Genomic DNA, 16771 nt, shown 5'->3' on the forward strand with positions numbered 1-16771 from the left:
TCAGGAAAAAAGGGGTGTCTTGCGATGTGGCAGCCCGGGTCGAAGTGAGTAACTGAGCCCAGGGGGCAGGGAGAGGGCCTGAACAGGGAAGGAGTCTCCTGAGACACGGCTGCACAGGTCTGAGCTAGAGGCCCTGCTAGAAACTGAATGATGAAACAGAAACACCTTCATAGTGGTGATTGAAATCCCAGATTAGCTTGGCTTGCTTTCTTTCCCGCTTTTTTTTTGTTTGTTCGTTTGTTTTAATTTATGTCTGTATGAATTTTTTCCTCTGGGCACATGAAACTTGCATTTTTTTCTCTTCTTCAGTACTCCTCCAGGGGCAAGAGAAATGGGAAACACCGGGTTCTGATGCTATGACAGATTAGGTCACAAGTGGATAGCTCTTTCTCCCGACGTGCATCAAATCTAACTAATAATGTGTCAGTCTGACATTCATTGAGTGTTGTGAACCAGTAACTCCAGCAGCGAGGAGCCATGAAAGGCACAGTCTCTGCATTTAGGAGCTTTTGTGGGACTGATCAGGCCAGCGTGGCTATTCCTGGCTTCCGGCACATGCCCCTAAAAGGGTCTGTGCAAGGTCAGATTTTTCTAAAGGGAAGCCTCAGCCCTTCCTGACTTGCTGGGTAATCAGACCCTTTATTTTCACTTAAGACTCATCTTCCACTGGTAATAGCTTGTGATAGTTAGTCTCCAGGTTTTCTGTCCTCCCTCCTACTGAAATGCACCAGAAGAGCTTGATGTTTAAATAAGTCCAAGCATGAATCTTTCTATAAAACGAGTAAGTCTTCCCAAATGCGTTTGCCTCAGCTGGGACTGACATAAATCATTTTTTCTAGAATTGGCCTCCATTGCATATTCCATATTCTTTTCATCTTTGATTTTTTTTTTTAATTAAAGAAGTCTGCCACCTAAACTGCAAAATGGTTGATAACGTGTTTCTCTCTTTCTGCATCAAAATCTTTAATGTCCTACAAATACAAATAATTATTACCAACGCACCTGTATCATAGGCGAGAAAGGAATCGGAAGTATCCCCACCAGTGCAGGGAGCTCGGGGGATCGCAGCTCGGCTTCACTGCCTGGGTAAGCTCACTGCTAAGGGGATAACACCTGTCACTGCCCACAGGCCTCTCTGGTGACCATATTTTCAGAACCAAGAAGTGGCGGCCGTCTGAGGCTTGACCTGGGAAAGGGCCAGTGTATCTTCTGTCTCCGAAACTGAGATTGTCCCAGAAAACTGATGCTACATGGCTGCCCACAGGACAGCTCTGAGAAGCCATTCTCCGCTGCATTCAGCCTAGGGCCCGCTCAGGGGTCTCTAAGTCATCCTGTCCCTCGGTTCTCATCCCAGCCCACTCTCCTTGGACACTCGGCGTTTATACCGTTGATTAAGGTAGACATTCAAACAGTTCTTCAAACTGCCCTATCCACAATGTTCATTTTCCTTTCTTCCCACCAAATTGGTCTCCCCACCCCCCTTTTTTTAAAAAAAGATTTTATTTATTTACTTGACAGAAAGACAGCGAGAGAGGGAACACAAGCAAGGGGAGTCGGAGAGGGAGAAGCAGGCTTCCCGCTGAGCCGGGAGCCTGATGTGGGGCCCGATCCCAGGACCCCGGGACCACAGCCTGAGCTGAAGGCAGACAGTCTCCCTTTTTAAAAAGAGAGGGATCAGCAGTAAATGAACATAACTGGGTCTACTCGTTCCCGGGGCAGGAGGTGTTACAGCTCTCTATCAAACTGGCTCTTTCCAGATTAAAAAAAGTAATTATTCTGAAAGAAGATTTTATGGTTAAAATTAAACCACAGCCCCAAAGCTACCAGAACCTGGACTCTGGACAAATGCCAAAGAGGACAGTTGTGCGCATCTCGCTGAGAAGCCGCGAAAGGGACCCACTTGAAGGAAGGCAGCTCAAATGGCCATGTTAAAAAATTAAGTAAAATGTTGGAACCTGTTCAACCACCCTACTTCGGTTAGGAGGCACTTTTTAACAACACTGGGAAAGCGAAACTAGCTGTGGGTGGGGTGGGAATGCTGCCAGGTCACCTTGCCTAAAGAAACCGGCGAGTGCGCTGACATGACAGACGTGCAGTGTTGGCCCCGCCAGGCCACCGCCGGACCACGTGGCTGCGAGGACCGCGCTAGCAGTTTCTGTGGCTCTCTTCCCCGGGGCCTGTACCTAGGTTTTGGTGATCACTAGGCTCGTCACTTGAGGTAACTTGGGTTCCCAGCCATGATTTGTTATTCCACAGCGTGATTAAGAAACAATCATCCAGGAAAACACAGATGCACGCATCAGTGTGCAAGAAAGGCCGGAGGGTGCTGAGAGCTGGCTGGGTCAGGAGTCCGGGGGAGGGGGGGCGGGGCCGCAGGAGGCCGGGACCCAGGAGGTCGGGTGAGGTGGCTCCCAGGCCAGCCTAGCAGTGCCCTCTCCTGGAAGGCTGGAGCATACCAAGTGGGCTGGGTGGACGCGGACCAGCCCTGCAAGTCTTCTTCCAACCAGGTGCATCACTGACCCCTATGGGGCAAAATGCTTCTCAGCTTTACCAGACAGAGGGCTAAAGCGAAATAAAATCCCCACCAGGTGGCATGAGGCAAGGTCTCCATTTCCACATCTATAAAATGGGCGCAGCGCTAACACGAGCTGTCCGGGCAGACCTCCACAGACTGCTATCAGGAGGAGATGAATGAAGTACCACTGCTTTTACTTCAGCCTGCCTTCCCGCTCTCTGCCCTAACATAATCCAGGTCACTTCCCTGAGGTGATCTTTCTTTCCAGTGTCTCTGAAACAATTATAAAAACAATACGGTCGTGTTAGCCTAAGCTTTACTAGCTAGTGGTATCTCGTTGCTGGTAGCTTTAATAATTCCACAAATACTGGGGAGCCTGGGTGGGCTCAGTCAGTTAAGCGTCTGACTCTTGATTTCAGGTCATGATCTCAGGGTCCCGAGATCGAGCCCCACATTGGGCTCCAAGCTCAGTGGGGGGGTCTGCTTGTCCCCCTACTTCCTCTCACACACACTCTCTCTCAAATAATAAAATCTTTAAAAAAATAAAAAATAATTCCACAAATGTTTTAAACACAATTTTCAAAGCATTTTTTTCATATAAGCATTGATCTAATTTATTTTTCTTTTTTTAAAAGATGTATTTATTTATTTGTCAGAGAAAGAGAGAGAGCACAAACAGGGGGAGTGGCAGGCAGAGGGAGAAGCAGGCTCCCCACTGAACAAGGAGCCCGATGTGGGACTTGATCGCAGGAACCTGGGATCATGACCTGAGCTGAAGGCAGACGTTTATTTTTACTTTATTTTATTTATTTTTTAAGATTTTATTTCTTTGACAGAGAGAGACACAGCAAGAGAGGGAACACAAGTAGGGAGAGGGGAGGAGAAGCAGGCTTCCCATAGAGCAGAGAGCCTGATGCGGGGCTCGATCCCAGGACCCTGGGATCATGACCTGAGCTGAAGGCAGATGCTTAATGACTGAGCCACCTAGGCGCCTCTGAAGGCAGACGTTTAACCCACTGAGCCACCCAGGCATCCCAAGCATTGATCTAATTTAAATTAATTTTCTGGTAATTATATATTCAGTGTCTAAATCCCCACTAGATTATGAGTCCCCTAAATGCAAGGACCTGTGTGTCCTTTGTCACTGTTGTGACCTCAGTACCTACCTAGCATAGTACCTACTGCATAGTAGATGCTCGATATCTGTTGAATAAACACACGGATGAGTCATAGGAACTGATGAAGGCCAGTCAGAAACAGATAGGACAAAGTCAGATATGGGGGGGAGGGACCTTTTTTCAAGACTGGTGACATAAACTAATATGAAAAACTTAAGAGTGGGATGATAAAAAGTTTGAAACTAGACCGAGGTGGTAGTTGCATAAGAGTGTGAATGCACTAGATGGCCACTGGAGTATACACTTTAAAATAGGTAATTGTATGTTATGTGAATTCTTTTTTTTTTTTTTAAAGATTTTATTTATTTATTTGAGAGAAAGAATGAGAGAGACAGCACATGAGAGGGGGGAGGGTCAGAGGGAGAAGCAGACTCCCTGCTGAGTAGGGAGCCAGATGCGGGACTCGATCCCGGGACTCCAGAATCATGACCTGAGCCGAAGGCAGTCGCTTAACCAACTGAGCCACCCAGGCGCCCTGTTATGTGAATTTCACCACAGTAATAAAAAAAAGGAAAGGGCAGAGCTGTAATATAATAATTATAATCCTGATGGTTTAGACACTACAAAAACTTGACAAAGTCAACACAAAGAGGACAACTTTTACACAGTGCTTGATGGTGGACATAAATATTTCTATAAATGATTTCATCCGTTCCTCCCAACAAGCCCACAGGCCTGCAGACAAGGAAACGGTGGAGTCCAGGAGTTCAGCTGGTGACTTCTTCTTTCTCAAACAGGCCAGGCCACTGGCCACTTGGAGGATCTGCCCCTGTGGCCCCCCCCCCCCCCCCCACCGGGAAGGACTTCCTCCAAACTGCTGCTTCTCCCTCATCTCCTGCTGGGCCCTGCTTGGAGTCACCTCATCAGAAAGGCCTTCCTAGCCACCCTACCTCAAAGAGCAGGCCCCCCACCCCTGCCTCGGGTCATTCTCTCTCCCTCACCCTGCTTGGTTTTTCTTCAAAATTCTCAGCTCAGATTACATATTGACACAATTTTTCAGTCTCCTTCTGTGATAGCGTAAGCTCCAAGAGAATAGGGGTATTTGACAGTTTTGTCCTCTCTTATAGTCCTGACATCTGGCTAATAATAGGTGCTTACTAAATATTTGTTAAATGAATGAATAAGTCGAATTTTACCATGCACTTGGCTGAGTTTTGGGGGGAGCCTAGGTTTTTTAGGCCACACTACAAAAATGAAATTATAATGCGACTGAGACAAAATACCACTTGTTTTAGTACTGAAACAAAGTGCCACCTGGTTCACGAATGAATCCCTGCATGCTGATCTTGTCCCCAGGAGCAAGGGCACCCATCTGTTGTATCCCCAGCGGTCAGCACGGTGCTAAGTACCTAGTATTGGGCACTTGTCTATATGATATCAATAAGAAACCACGGTTTCTGAGTGGTACGGACAAGCACTGAAGAGCTGGCTGCAACACACACTGGGGTCCCACCCTGGGTGTGTATATCCGAGGCGGGGAGTCTCTGAGTGGGAGGGGAAGGAGGAAGGAGAAGGTGCTGGGCAGGGGTCAAAGTCCAAGGAGCAGCAGTGTGGCCTCAGGAGTCCGGCGTTAACTGTGTACAAATGGCTCCAGAGACTGAGTTGATCTGCAGTAGGAGCCTTGTACGGGCATGCCTGGCTCCCAGGGAAAAGCCTGCAGGCCTGGCCTATTGAGAGTTGGGTCACTGTGATCTGGTAGCACAGATGACCCTTTCGAGATTGACAGTGAACCTCTGAGACCCACTGGACACCCGAGAAGGGTGCCTGGAGGCCCCTGAGAAATTCACGCAGCTCATCAGCAGCTGCTTTCCCCCAGTTCCTGAACGGGCGGCGGGCATGAGGACAATTTTTCCGGTGTCCCACAAAGAACACCGATTAGGAGGGCGCCTGGGTGGCTCAGATGGTTGGGCGTCTGCCTTCGGCTCAGGTCATGATCCCAGGGTCCTGGGATCGAGTCCCGCATCGGGCTTCCTGCTCCTTGGGAGCCTGTTTCTCCCTCTGCTTCTCTCTCTCTCTCTCTCTGTCTCTCATGAATAAATAAATAAAATCTTAAAAAAAAAAAAAAAAGAACACTGATTAGGAGTCAAAACTCCTGAAGCTCCGATGTCAGCTCTATTTCTTGCACCTGTTTGAACCTGTGTCTCTAAGTGTAGTTTACAAACTGCAGACAAACACACAAGCATAAAACCCGTCATTTGTCCCACCTGACCACTGCCATGGGGACTCTTACATCTTAGACGTCACAAAATATTTAATATGGAAAAAATACCCGTTTGCCGTCCTGTGACTCGCATGTTAACTTAATTGTACAGAAACATGTTTTCAAATCTGTGATAAATCATTAAACTTAGAAAATAACATTTTGAAACTGCAGAGAATTCCAAGCGATGGAATGTAAGCTATGGCCCACCCACACCCCACAGGCATGTATACGTGCATGCGTATTTTCCCCCAAAGCTTCCTTATAATACGTCTAAAGTACACAGTTCAAAATTCAAGCAAATAATTAATTACTGAACAAATTAAACAGAAAGAAGTCACAGCATGATTTGTAAAGCTCCCATTATGTCTGTCGTTTCCCATGGTATGATTGACATTTCCTTTTACCTGGTGCTGGCTTTGGGAACTACGACCATTCATTCACCTTCGCCCTGCGTGACCTGTATGTCACCCTCCTCTTGTGGGCGCTCAAGTGTGAGCAGCAGTTATTTTTTCTCAGTTCCCACAGTATGAAGGGAAAAAACAAACAACACAAAACACGTTGCTGTTTTTATCTTATATTCCCTAAAGTTCGAAAAGAGTATTTAACCATCAGTGGAAGCCTGGGCTCGACACAGGATTAAATGCACAGACACAGCCTAGCATCAAACTGGACCAGCTTGTGGTGGAGAGATGCAAACTCAGGTACCTGCAGAGGTGGGCATGGATCCCAGGCTGGTGGGCTCTGGCCAACTGGGGGGCACAGGCCCTAGCTGAAGGAAACACAGAAGAAGCAGCAAAGGTTGCTGCTATATGGGCCCAGTATGGCCAGATCTTCTCACTTTTCAAGATAATCCAGCAGGTTTTAATGTGACTCTCTCCATTTTTTTAATGTTAGCAGTTAGTTCCAAAAACTTTTTTAAAAATATTCTATAAACCAAACACAACATGGCTATGACCTGATGTGGTGCCCAGCCTCCTGTTTGTGAACTCGGGGTGGGCGGGGGGGGGGGGGGGGCGGCAAGAACTGGTTCCAGTGGGTTCCAGGCCCTCATCTGTCACTCATTAACTGCTTCCTGAGGTGGTCACTTCACTTCCCAATCACTTGGTACCAAAATCCAGTCAGCTGCTGACGCTCCTGTGTAGTAGCTAAGGGTGCTGACTCCCTTGGGTTCAAATCCTAACTACTACCACACTATATACCTGCCTTGTCACTTTGATTGACCACTCCAGGCTCCAACTCCCTCTCCTATAAAATGCAGAAAGTAATACAACCACTCTCATAGGGCTACTATGATTAAAAAAGATACTGCACACAAAGTGCCTAACTACAGAGTAAGCCCTGGATGACACATGTCAGCTATTGTTATCTGTAAGCCTGGCGCCTCCATCTATTCACAATTAATTAGCAATCCTGTTCACTCAGACTTCTGGAACTTTCTCCAATCTATCCTCTGGTTTTTGCCCCCACTTTCTCTGCCTTAGTTCATAGCCTTGACCTCTTTATCTTGAACTGTTCATTATAATGATCTAATTAATGATCACATCTCCTGTTTTACTGAGCACCTACTCAGCACCCCACTCTGACCCACCCTCATGCTGCACCCACTTGATTCCACCTCTCAGCTTGGTAAACTATGTAAAGCGAAGATTTCATGGTGTCATTCTCCTTGTCACCTAGAGAGCAAAGGCTAACTTCCTTAATCCTGCATTCAAGGCTATCCCCAGGCTCTCCCAAGCTCACATTCTGCCAGTCTCTATAATACTCTCTCTGCTCCAGCTGTCCCAAACTACTGCTCTTGCCCTCTCCTGAGTGAGCTATGCAGTCCCTGGTCATGGTCAGCAATCTTCTTCTTTCCGCTGAGAATGTTTGTTTGCCCTCTCCTCATCCAGTGCTGACCCCTTCTCAGCATTCTTCTCACTAGTCCAGCCCCAAGTGGTCAAAAACATGAGGAAGCCTTCTCTGATTGCCCCCCTAACCAGCCTCATGGCCAGGCCCTCCCTTTTCTGCAGTTCTACCACACTTAGTACATAGCACCCTCCTAACCTCACAATGCACAGACATCTACCTGTAGAGATGTCTGTCTCAACACGAGATAGGAGGCCAAGGGCAAGAACCTGGTCCTACACATTTGTTGCATTCCCAACTGGCACATATAAGTGTTTGGTGTTTGCTGAATGAATTAATGGGACTAGTGAAGGGGGCATTTGACAAAAGCCAAACAATAATGTCGTTTTTAACATATCCTGTTGCAAGAAACAGGTATCTTTGGGAATATCCAAAGAAAGACTAGGATACTGGAGATACATAAAATCACTCAAGAGCCCTCAATTCCCTCAAATGTGTTCACTTTGATTAATTTTAGTAAAAAAGGATATCACATATACAAAGTTCTAGCTACCTAGATGATTGAAAATATCTGCACTTACAAGGTGGCTGCGATTTGTCGTGGTGTCTTGATCTTCACTACTTCTTTCTGTGGCCTCAGTTGAATGATTCTGATATCCCAGGAGAACATGTAATCCAGCCAAAGAACGAGTCTGGTTATTTGGTTCATGATTTATATGCTGTGCAGGGCCATCTGAGAGACTGACACAGCTGTCTTGATGTCATGCCTGTGTAAGCCTCCTATCAAAGAGGCAACAATTTCTCAGTGCTCTGAGATTCACCAAAGGAGGCTAAGAGTAGATGATCTTGGGAAGGCAGAGAGCTGGGAAAGAAAATAAACATCATTGCTTTTTGGCATTTATGTTCTTAAAAACTTGCCACCGAAGCACTCATTCAACAAGCTTCACTGAATAAATGGAAGGGTTGTTACCCAGCCTCATTCCCCACCCCCTAGGCAGGATTGCAGGCCTGGCTTTGGCAGGCTGGTAACTGAGTAGTGGGGCTTTTCTAATACGAAGAGTGGGCAGTTCATCAAAGTGGTTTCCAGTACAGCTCTGGGATCAGGCTGCCTGGGCTCAGGGCATGGCCCTGGCAGTTTCTAGCTGGTAGAGCTGACACAGTAATAGTTCCTGTCCCAGAGAGTTGTTGGAAGGATTAAATGATAGAGAGCATGTAAAAAGTGCTTAGCATGTTACCAATGAAAGTATTCAGATTATTATAAGAATTCAGTAATTGTTAGCTATCATCACTTGCCAAAAAGATCCTACTACCAGGTTTGAGCCTTCTGTAGCTTATCTTTACAATTCTGCCCACACCCAGTATCTCTACTTTATTGCCCAACTGTGGGATCAGAGTTCCTAGAGCATGGAAGAGAGAGCAAGCTATAAACTTCAGACCAATAAATAAGCAAAAATAACAGAGAGAGGGAGAAGAAGGCAGACTACATACACAGATCACCTGGTCGAGTGCAATGGCCACGCATGAAGGGAGAAAACAAAGGGCCATGCCTTCAAACTTCTGAGGGAAAATTCTATACCTAGACAAACCTCAAGTATGGAATAAAGACATTTTCAGGCATTTGAGGCTTTAAAAAATGTGAGATATTCTAAGGAACAGGGCAAATTATTACAGCAATTTCTTATTAGATGTTAAATAGTATTGACACAGGTAAAAGCACTGAATGTGACTTTAATTCATACCACAAATACATGCTGAGTGCCTACTATGTGTTGGTTAGACAGCAGACTAGAACAGGTAACCCAACAGGCACACATTGATTCCTTCACGGAACTTCCATTCTAGAGGTGAAAGATAATAAACAATGACAGAAGGGAAACTTGGAGTCAGAAGGTGATAAGTGCTACAGAGAAAGAAACCAAAAGCTACAGCTCCAACTCCCAGTGCATAAAAACTACAGTGGTTAGAAGAATGAACTAAATGACACCATCTAGACACAGTCAGATAAATAAAAAATGCTGGACATCTATAAGCAAATAGGCTTGAATTCTTTAAAAAAGTCAAGCTTGTTAAAAACAGAATTAGAGATCAATGTAGATTAAAAAGAATTAACAAGCACATTCAACATATGAGCCCTGATGAGATGCTGGGCCAAGGAAAAAGGTTATAAAAGATCATCTGGGGACATGGAAGGAAATTGTAATATATATTGAATATTAAATGATATTAGGGAATTTGCCTTTTTTAAAAGATTTTATTTATTTATTTGACAGAGAGAAAGAGAGAGCACAAGCAGGGGGAGTGGGAGAGGGAGAAGCAGGCTCCCCGCTGAGCAGGGAGCCCAATGTGGGGCTCGATCCCAGGACCCTGGGACCATGACCTGAGTCGAAGGCAGATGCTTAAGTGACTGAGCCACCCAGGTGCCCCTAGAAAATTATTCTTAATTTTTAATTTATTAAATTAAAATAATTTTAATTTACTTAGGTATTATGGATATGGAGGAGAATGTCTTAATTCTTAGGAGATATGTGCTGAAGTATTTACAAACAAAGCAAATAGGGCAAACTTATCAGCTGCTGAATCTAGGTAAAGAATATTTGTTAACTGCTCTAAACTTTCAATTTTTCTGTATATATATATATATATTTTTTTTTAAAGATTTTATTTATTTATCTGAGACAGAGAATGAGAGAGACAGAGAGCACATGAGAGGGGGGAGGGTCAGAGGGAGAAGCAGGCTCCCTGTGGAGCAGGGAGCCCGATGCGGGACTCCATCCCGGGACTCCAGGATCATGACCTGAGCCGAAGGCAGTCGCTTAACCAACTGAGCCACCCAGGCGCCCTTTTCTGTATATTTTTAAATGCCCAATATAAAAAGTTAGATAAAAAGGAATGGAGAAGATCAGAAAAAGTAAGCATAGACTACTTTTGGGAGGAATTCTGCTATAAAAGGAATGTATTAGTTTCCTAGAGCTGTTGTAACAAATTACCACAAACTGCATGGCTTAAAAAACAGAAATTTATTCTCTCTGGAGAATAAAATTCTGGAGGCCAAAAGTCCAAAATCAAGGTATTGGCAAAGGCTGTGCACATTTCCTACAGAGGCTCTAGGGAAGAATCCATTATTTGCTCTTTCGACCTCTGGTGGCTCCTGACACTGCTTGACTTGTGGCCACATCATTGTGGTCTGTCTCTGGGGTTAAATGGCCTCCTTCTCTTCTGGGTGGCTGATCTCCTTTGTCTTTCTCCTATAAGGACACTTGTGATAGCATTTAGGGCTCACCCAGATTATCCAGAATAAGCTCTTCCTCTCAAGATCTTTAACTTAATCACATCTTTTGCCATGTAAGGTAATATTCACGCTTCTGCCATATGATGTAATATGTAGAGGTTCCTGGGACTAGGAAGTGAGTATATCTTTGGAGGGCCACTTTTGTGCCTACCACAGGGAGCAAGAAAAATGGGGCAGTAGCTAGAGGGGAATGTGGAGTCAAGAGAGGTTTTGTGCTTTTTCAAAGATGAGAGCAATTACAGCATGTTTATAATAACTGATGTAGAGTTTGCTGTACACTGAGGTTTATTTGTTCATTGTGCTAGTCACTTTCACACAGGAAAATTCATAAAGGAAATAACAAGTTACCTTCAAGATGAAAATCAGGGTTACACTTAAGAATTCAATTAAAAACAATCAAAATGTAATGGAGGAGACTTTTTGTCAAACATGGCAGATTGAACACATACATGTGTTTATCTCCAAACCCCATCAAGATGAAAATAAAAGGATAAATACAATATAAAACAATAAAGAATGAAGACCATCAATTAACAAGCCCCATCTGTGCACAGAGAGTAAGATCAAATATTTTAGGAAAACCTCCAACACACACACACACACACACACACACACACCAGCAAAGGGGGAGGAGAATTCAGAGGAAATAGTATGAAAAGCAGAACACTTAAAAACAGAAGAATTCTTCCTTGGAGATCTAAAAGAACATGTACACAAAACAAAAAACAGAGGTGCTATAAAAAAAAAAAAGAAGCAAAAAAAAAAAGAAAATCAATGAACAAGAGTTGAAATTAAAAAAAAAAAAACTCAATAGAAAGAATAACAAGATAAAATTAATGAAATTGCCCAGAGAGTAGAATTAAAAAAAGGACAAAAGTAGAAAAAAGATAAGAGCTCTAACTCAGGCTCCAAAGTCCTGTAGTAGAACCATAGAAAACAGAAGGAGAGGGACGCCTGGGTGGCTCAGGCGGTTTAGCGTCTGCCTTCGACTCAGGTCATGATCCCAGGGTCCTGGGATCGAGTCCCGCATCGGGCTCCCTGCTCCGCGGGGAGCCTGCTTCTCCCTCTGTCTCTGTCTCTCATGAATGGATAAATAAAATCTTTAAAAAAAAAAAAAAGAATCTTAAAAAAGAGAAAGAAAACAGAAGGAGAGGGCAGGGTGAGCCATTAGAGTGGTAGAAAACAGGTAATTTATATAGGTCATATCCACAGAATAAAAAAAATTTTTTAAGAACAAAACTGCAATTATAAACAGCAACACTCAGAAGTTAGAAAAGAGTGGGGCAATGCCTTTACAATTCTTTTTTTTTTAAGATTTTACTTATTTGACAGACAGAGAGAGCACAAGTAGGCAGAGAGGCAGGCAGAGGGAGAGGGAGAAACAGGCTCCCTGCTGAGCAGGAAGCCCGATGCGGGGCTCGATCCCAGGACCCTGGGATCATGACCTGAACCAAAGGCAGACGCTTAACTGACTGAGCCACCCTGGCGCCCCTGCCTTTACAATTCTAAGGGAAAAATATTTCCAACCTCGAGCCTCATAGCTCTTCATCCCCATTCCCTCCTCGCAGACTCAGATGCACTCCCTTCCTCTCTCATATTTACCCCTTCAACATCAATAATGTTATGCTTGGCTCTAATTTATCCTCTTCAACTTGCAATAAATCCATCAAATATGAGAGAAGAATCAATATTTTCAGGCAGATAAGCTGTCACAAAGTTCACCTCCCATGATCTCTCTCTTTGGAAGCTATTAGATGATGTGGTTGGCCAAAATGAGGCTGTAACACAAGAAAGAGGGAGAAGATCTAAGATCCAGGCAGTAGGAGATCCAACACAAAGAAACAGAAAGAAGCGTTAAGAAGCCCAGGAAAGCAGCAATGGGGCAAACCTAGAACGCAGCCACTCTACATCAGACCCAGAGGATAAAGGACTCAAAGAAGGAAATTGCCAGGGAAAAAATGAAATTGGTGAATTATCATTAGGTCTGACTACATGAACAAAAAATATGGCATGGGGTTTACAGATCTTTTGGAGGCTTTGGGGAAAATCAGCAAAGGGTATGTATAAAACAACTAAAAAACATGAGCCTATTATAAATCTGTGTCATGATATTTGTGATATGATGAAGTTTCTACTCCTCAGAAATATTAACAGACTTTTTTTTAAGATTTAATTTATTTATTTGACAGAGAGAGAGAGCACAAATGGGGAGAGCTACAGAGGGAGAGGAAGAAGCAGGCTCCCCACTGAGTAGAGAGCCCGACGTGGGGCTCCATCCCAGGAGCCTGGGATCATGACCCGAGCTGGAGGCAGACACTTAACTGACTGAGCCACCCAGGCGCTCCAATATTATAGACTTTAAAAAGTACCTGAGGGAGGGGTGCCTGGGTGGCTTGGTCGGTTGAGTGTCTGACTCTTGGTTTCAGCTCAAGTCATGATCTCAGGGTAGTGAGATCGAGCACTGCAATGGGTTCCACACTGGGTGTGAAGCCTGCTTAAGATTCTCTCCCTCGGGCGCCTGGGTGGCTCAGTCGTTAAGCGTCTGCCTTCGGCTCAGGTCATGATCCCAGGGTCCTGGGATGGAGTCCCACATCGGGCTCCCTGCTCCGCGGGGAGCCTGCTTCTCCCTCTCCTGCCCCCCCTGCTTGTGTTCCTGTTCTCGCTGTCTCTCTCTGTCATATAAATAAATAAAATCTTTAAAAAAAGATTCTCTCCCTCTCCCTCTGCCCCCAACGCCACTCTCTCTCCCCTCCCAAAAAAAGGTATATGGGGGGAAAAGGGTGAAATATTTCTTTCATCCAAACTATCCATGGCTGCTTTTTTCCACCTCCTATATCCCTATCCAAGAGACAAACAGGATCTAAGAGCCTAAGTTTTGACGTTGATGTCTTGACAGTAGGCACTCAGGGAGTCTTCTCTCTTCCCTGGGATGAGAGTAGATGATGGATGGCATATGGAAGTCATAGGAGAAAGCCCCAAAGGAGACTGACACGAGGGGAAAAGTCCACGTGATTAGATGAATAACCAAGTCAAAGATGGAAACAGTAATAACACAAACAGTTGAGGTAACTTCGTATCAAGTCTGAGCAACTCAAATTTGATGTGTGGAGGTGAGGGAAACCCACGGAAATGGTGATCATGGTGAATCGAGCCCAGCATTATTCCGGCTATATTTGGAGGCTAGTTAGAGGATAGATCCATGAGGATGGGCTTGGTCCAGATGTATAGGGCCCCGCGAGAGGCCTGTCCCATTCGATTGTAAAATTGGCTTACACAGGAGAGGGGCGTACAGAGAGAGTAAAGGAAATAACTTTAAAACCCAACAAACAGGGCGCCTGGGTGGCTCAGTCGGTTAAGCGACTGCCTTCGGCTCAGGTCATGATCCTGGAGTCCCGGGATGGAGTCCCGCATCGGGCTCCCTGCTCGGCAGGGAGTCTGCTTCTCCCTCTGACCCTCCCCCCTCTCATGTGCTCTCTCTCTCCTCTCATCCTCTCTCTCAAATAAATAAATAAAATCTTTAAAAAAAAAAAAAAAACCCAACAAACATAATCATTATGATGGGATTTGACTTCTTACCTTTTTTCTTCACTTCTTTCTTTTCTCTTGCTTGTGTCACTTTGGAGTCCCTCGTTCCTCTTCAGGATCCTCTCAGAAGTCTTCTTTCCTTGCTCCAGCTTGCATCTTCCTTCACAACCTTCATTATTTACCCTTTAGCCTGCTGTAATTCCCCATTTTTCTCACTATGCATTCTTCTCTAACTTATAAACCAACCACACATTAAACTAAATCCTCTAGCCCCTCCCAAATCCATTTCTCAAACATTTCCCAACAAGCCCTTCAGTCACAGCTCTTCTCCAAGAAAAAAATCTCCACCTTTCCTCGACATAGCAACACATTATCAGATCCTTTCTGTCTCCTCAAAATGTTCCCATTTCCCTCCTTCTCATTCGTCTTCATTTCCTTTGGCCCTAGCCTCCACCTTCATCCTTGCAAATTCTTCATCCCCATGCTCTCCTTACCTCTCTCATATTTACCTCTTCAGGGTCAATAATGCTCTGCTTGGCTCTAATTTCTCCTCCTTGACTTGCAACACCCTCTATCTGCCTCTCTCCTTCATTAGCTTCAGTCCTTCATCTGCCTCATTCACCATTACCTTCATCTATAACCTCTTTCTCTTCCATAGAAACAGATTCATCAGCAATATCATTCACTCCACCCAAGACATCCTCAACTCCCACTGCTTCCTCAGTCCCTTCTAGCTCTTCATCACTTCCTTCCACCTTTTCAAAAGGATTTTCCATCTCAGCATCAGGAACTTTAATCCATTTTTTATCACCAGTAACTTCTACCATTCTTTCAGTTGTCTCTTCAGTTATGCTGTCCATTCCTGAACCCTCTAGCTTCTCTGCACTTGACTGCAATTTATCTCCAGTGGATCTCAAATCCTCTCCACTACTTCTCAGCTTCTCTCCCCTGGATCCCCCCTGCTCTCCACTTGACCTCAGGTTCTCTTCACTCAGACTCAGCTTCTCACCACTTGATGTCAGCTTCTCTCCACTTGACCTCAGCTTTTCTCTACTTGACCTCAGCTTTTCTCCACTTGATGTCAGCTTCTCTCCACTCAGCTGCTCTCCACTTGACCTCAACTTCTCTCCACTCACCTGCTCTCCACTTGACCTCAACTTCAATCCACTTGACCTCAGCTTCTCTCCACTCAGCTTCTCTCCACTTGACCTCAGCTCCTCCTCATTCTGCCCTCGTGTATGTGGTCTGGATCTCAAGTCCTCTCCTCTGGTCCCCACCCCAGTAAATTTCAACCTCTCTTTAAAACCAGACCCCCTCCTAGACCCTGCTGTAGTCCCTGCATTCTCGGATTCAGCGCCTATTTTGCCTCTAATTTCTTGCTTTCCCCCCATCTCCTTTGGGCTGTTTTCCCCCAAACCTGCTGAAGCCCATAATGCACTTGCTACTAGCTTCACATCCATCCTTTCCTGACTTTGGCCTGACTTCGCTTTCAAGACCATTTTTTCCACATCTTCTCGTCCCCAGTACTCAGAGTCAAGCTTTGGGTCGCACATCCTAGGCTTTTGTGTATTTCTACCCAGGAGCTCCATTCTCTTCCCGATCACAATGAGCCCATTCCAGGGCACCCACAATTTTTCTCGCAGCATCTGTGCCCCTCTGCTCCCCGGGTCCAGGTGCGACCACCCGTGGACCCGGGCCTGGACTCGGGCGCCCTGGCCGCGGGCCTTACGGCGCCTCCTCACGGCTCTGTGCGCCTTACCCCGCAGACCCCTCATGCCCCAGAGCGAAAATTCTAACGGAACCCCTTTCTCTCACCCTTATCCCTGGTCCACCATCCCACCCCTCCTCCCCATTCCCCCACCCCACCCCACCCCGCCCTACCCTCCCACCCTGCCACCCTGCCACCCTGCCCACTGGCCCGCCGCCTCGCCCACCGCCTGGAGGGCGCGCGACCTGGCTAGTGCGCACGCGCAGACCGCGCGAGGCGGTTGGAAGGCACGGCCCGCAGTTGCGGCAGGCGACAGACTGCCAGCCTGGGGGCAGGGGCTGACGTGGCTCGAGACCTCAGTAACCCCAGAACCCCCGACCCCAGCCCCCATGCTGTCGCCCGTTCCCGGCCCTGGGTTACGCGCTTCCCCTTAAAAGCTGGGGCCAAGCAAAGGAACGACAGGCGTTGCAGCCAATGGTGTCGCTCGTGGTGGACCTGGTAGCCAATC

At 45.9% G+C, this 16771-nt stretch overlaps 1 protein-coding gene across 17 annotated transcripts in view; it reads right to left on the bottom strand.

Moving 5' to 3' along the window:
- The window catches only part of LOC118016064 (protein Ycf2-like), a 39742-nt gene extending 23367 nt beyond the window's left edge, over window positions 1-16375 (bottom strand). For 14 of the 17 annotated variants that reach the window (XM_035013268.1, XM_035013264.1, XM_035013266.1 and 11 more), the window contains exons 1-2: window positions 14607-16375; window positions 8323-8603 (exon numbers count right to left, since the gene is read on the bottom strand). In XM_035013268.1, the coding sequence (XP_034869159.1) occupies window positions 15170-16330 (1161 nt within the window). In that variant the 5' untranslated portion in view covers window positions 16331-16375 and the 3' untranslated portion in view covers window positions 8323-8603; window positions 14607-15169. Of the gene's footprint in view, window positions 1-3587; window positions 3719-8322; window positions 8604-12789; window positions 12809-14606 lie in introns of those variants that run through there. The other 3 variants (XM_035013276.1, XM_035013277.1, XM_035013270.1) reach the window with 3 other exon arrangements.
- Window positions 16376-16771: the final 396 nt, after the last annotated feature.

Source organism: Mirounga leonina, unplaced genomic scaffold (assembly GCF_011800145.1).
Source record: "Mirounga leonina isolate KUSES-001 unplaced genomic scaffold, KU_Mleo_1.0 Mir_166, whole genome shotgun sequence".
In the NCBI taxonomy this organism is placed as follows: Eukaryota; Metazoa; Chordata; class Mammalia; order Carnivora; family Phocidae; genus Mirounga; species Mirounga leonina.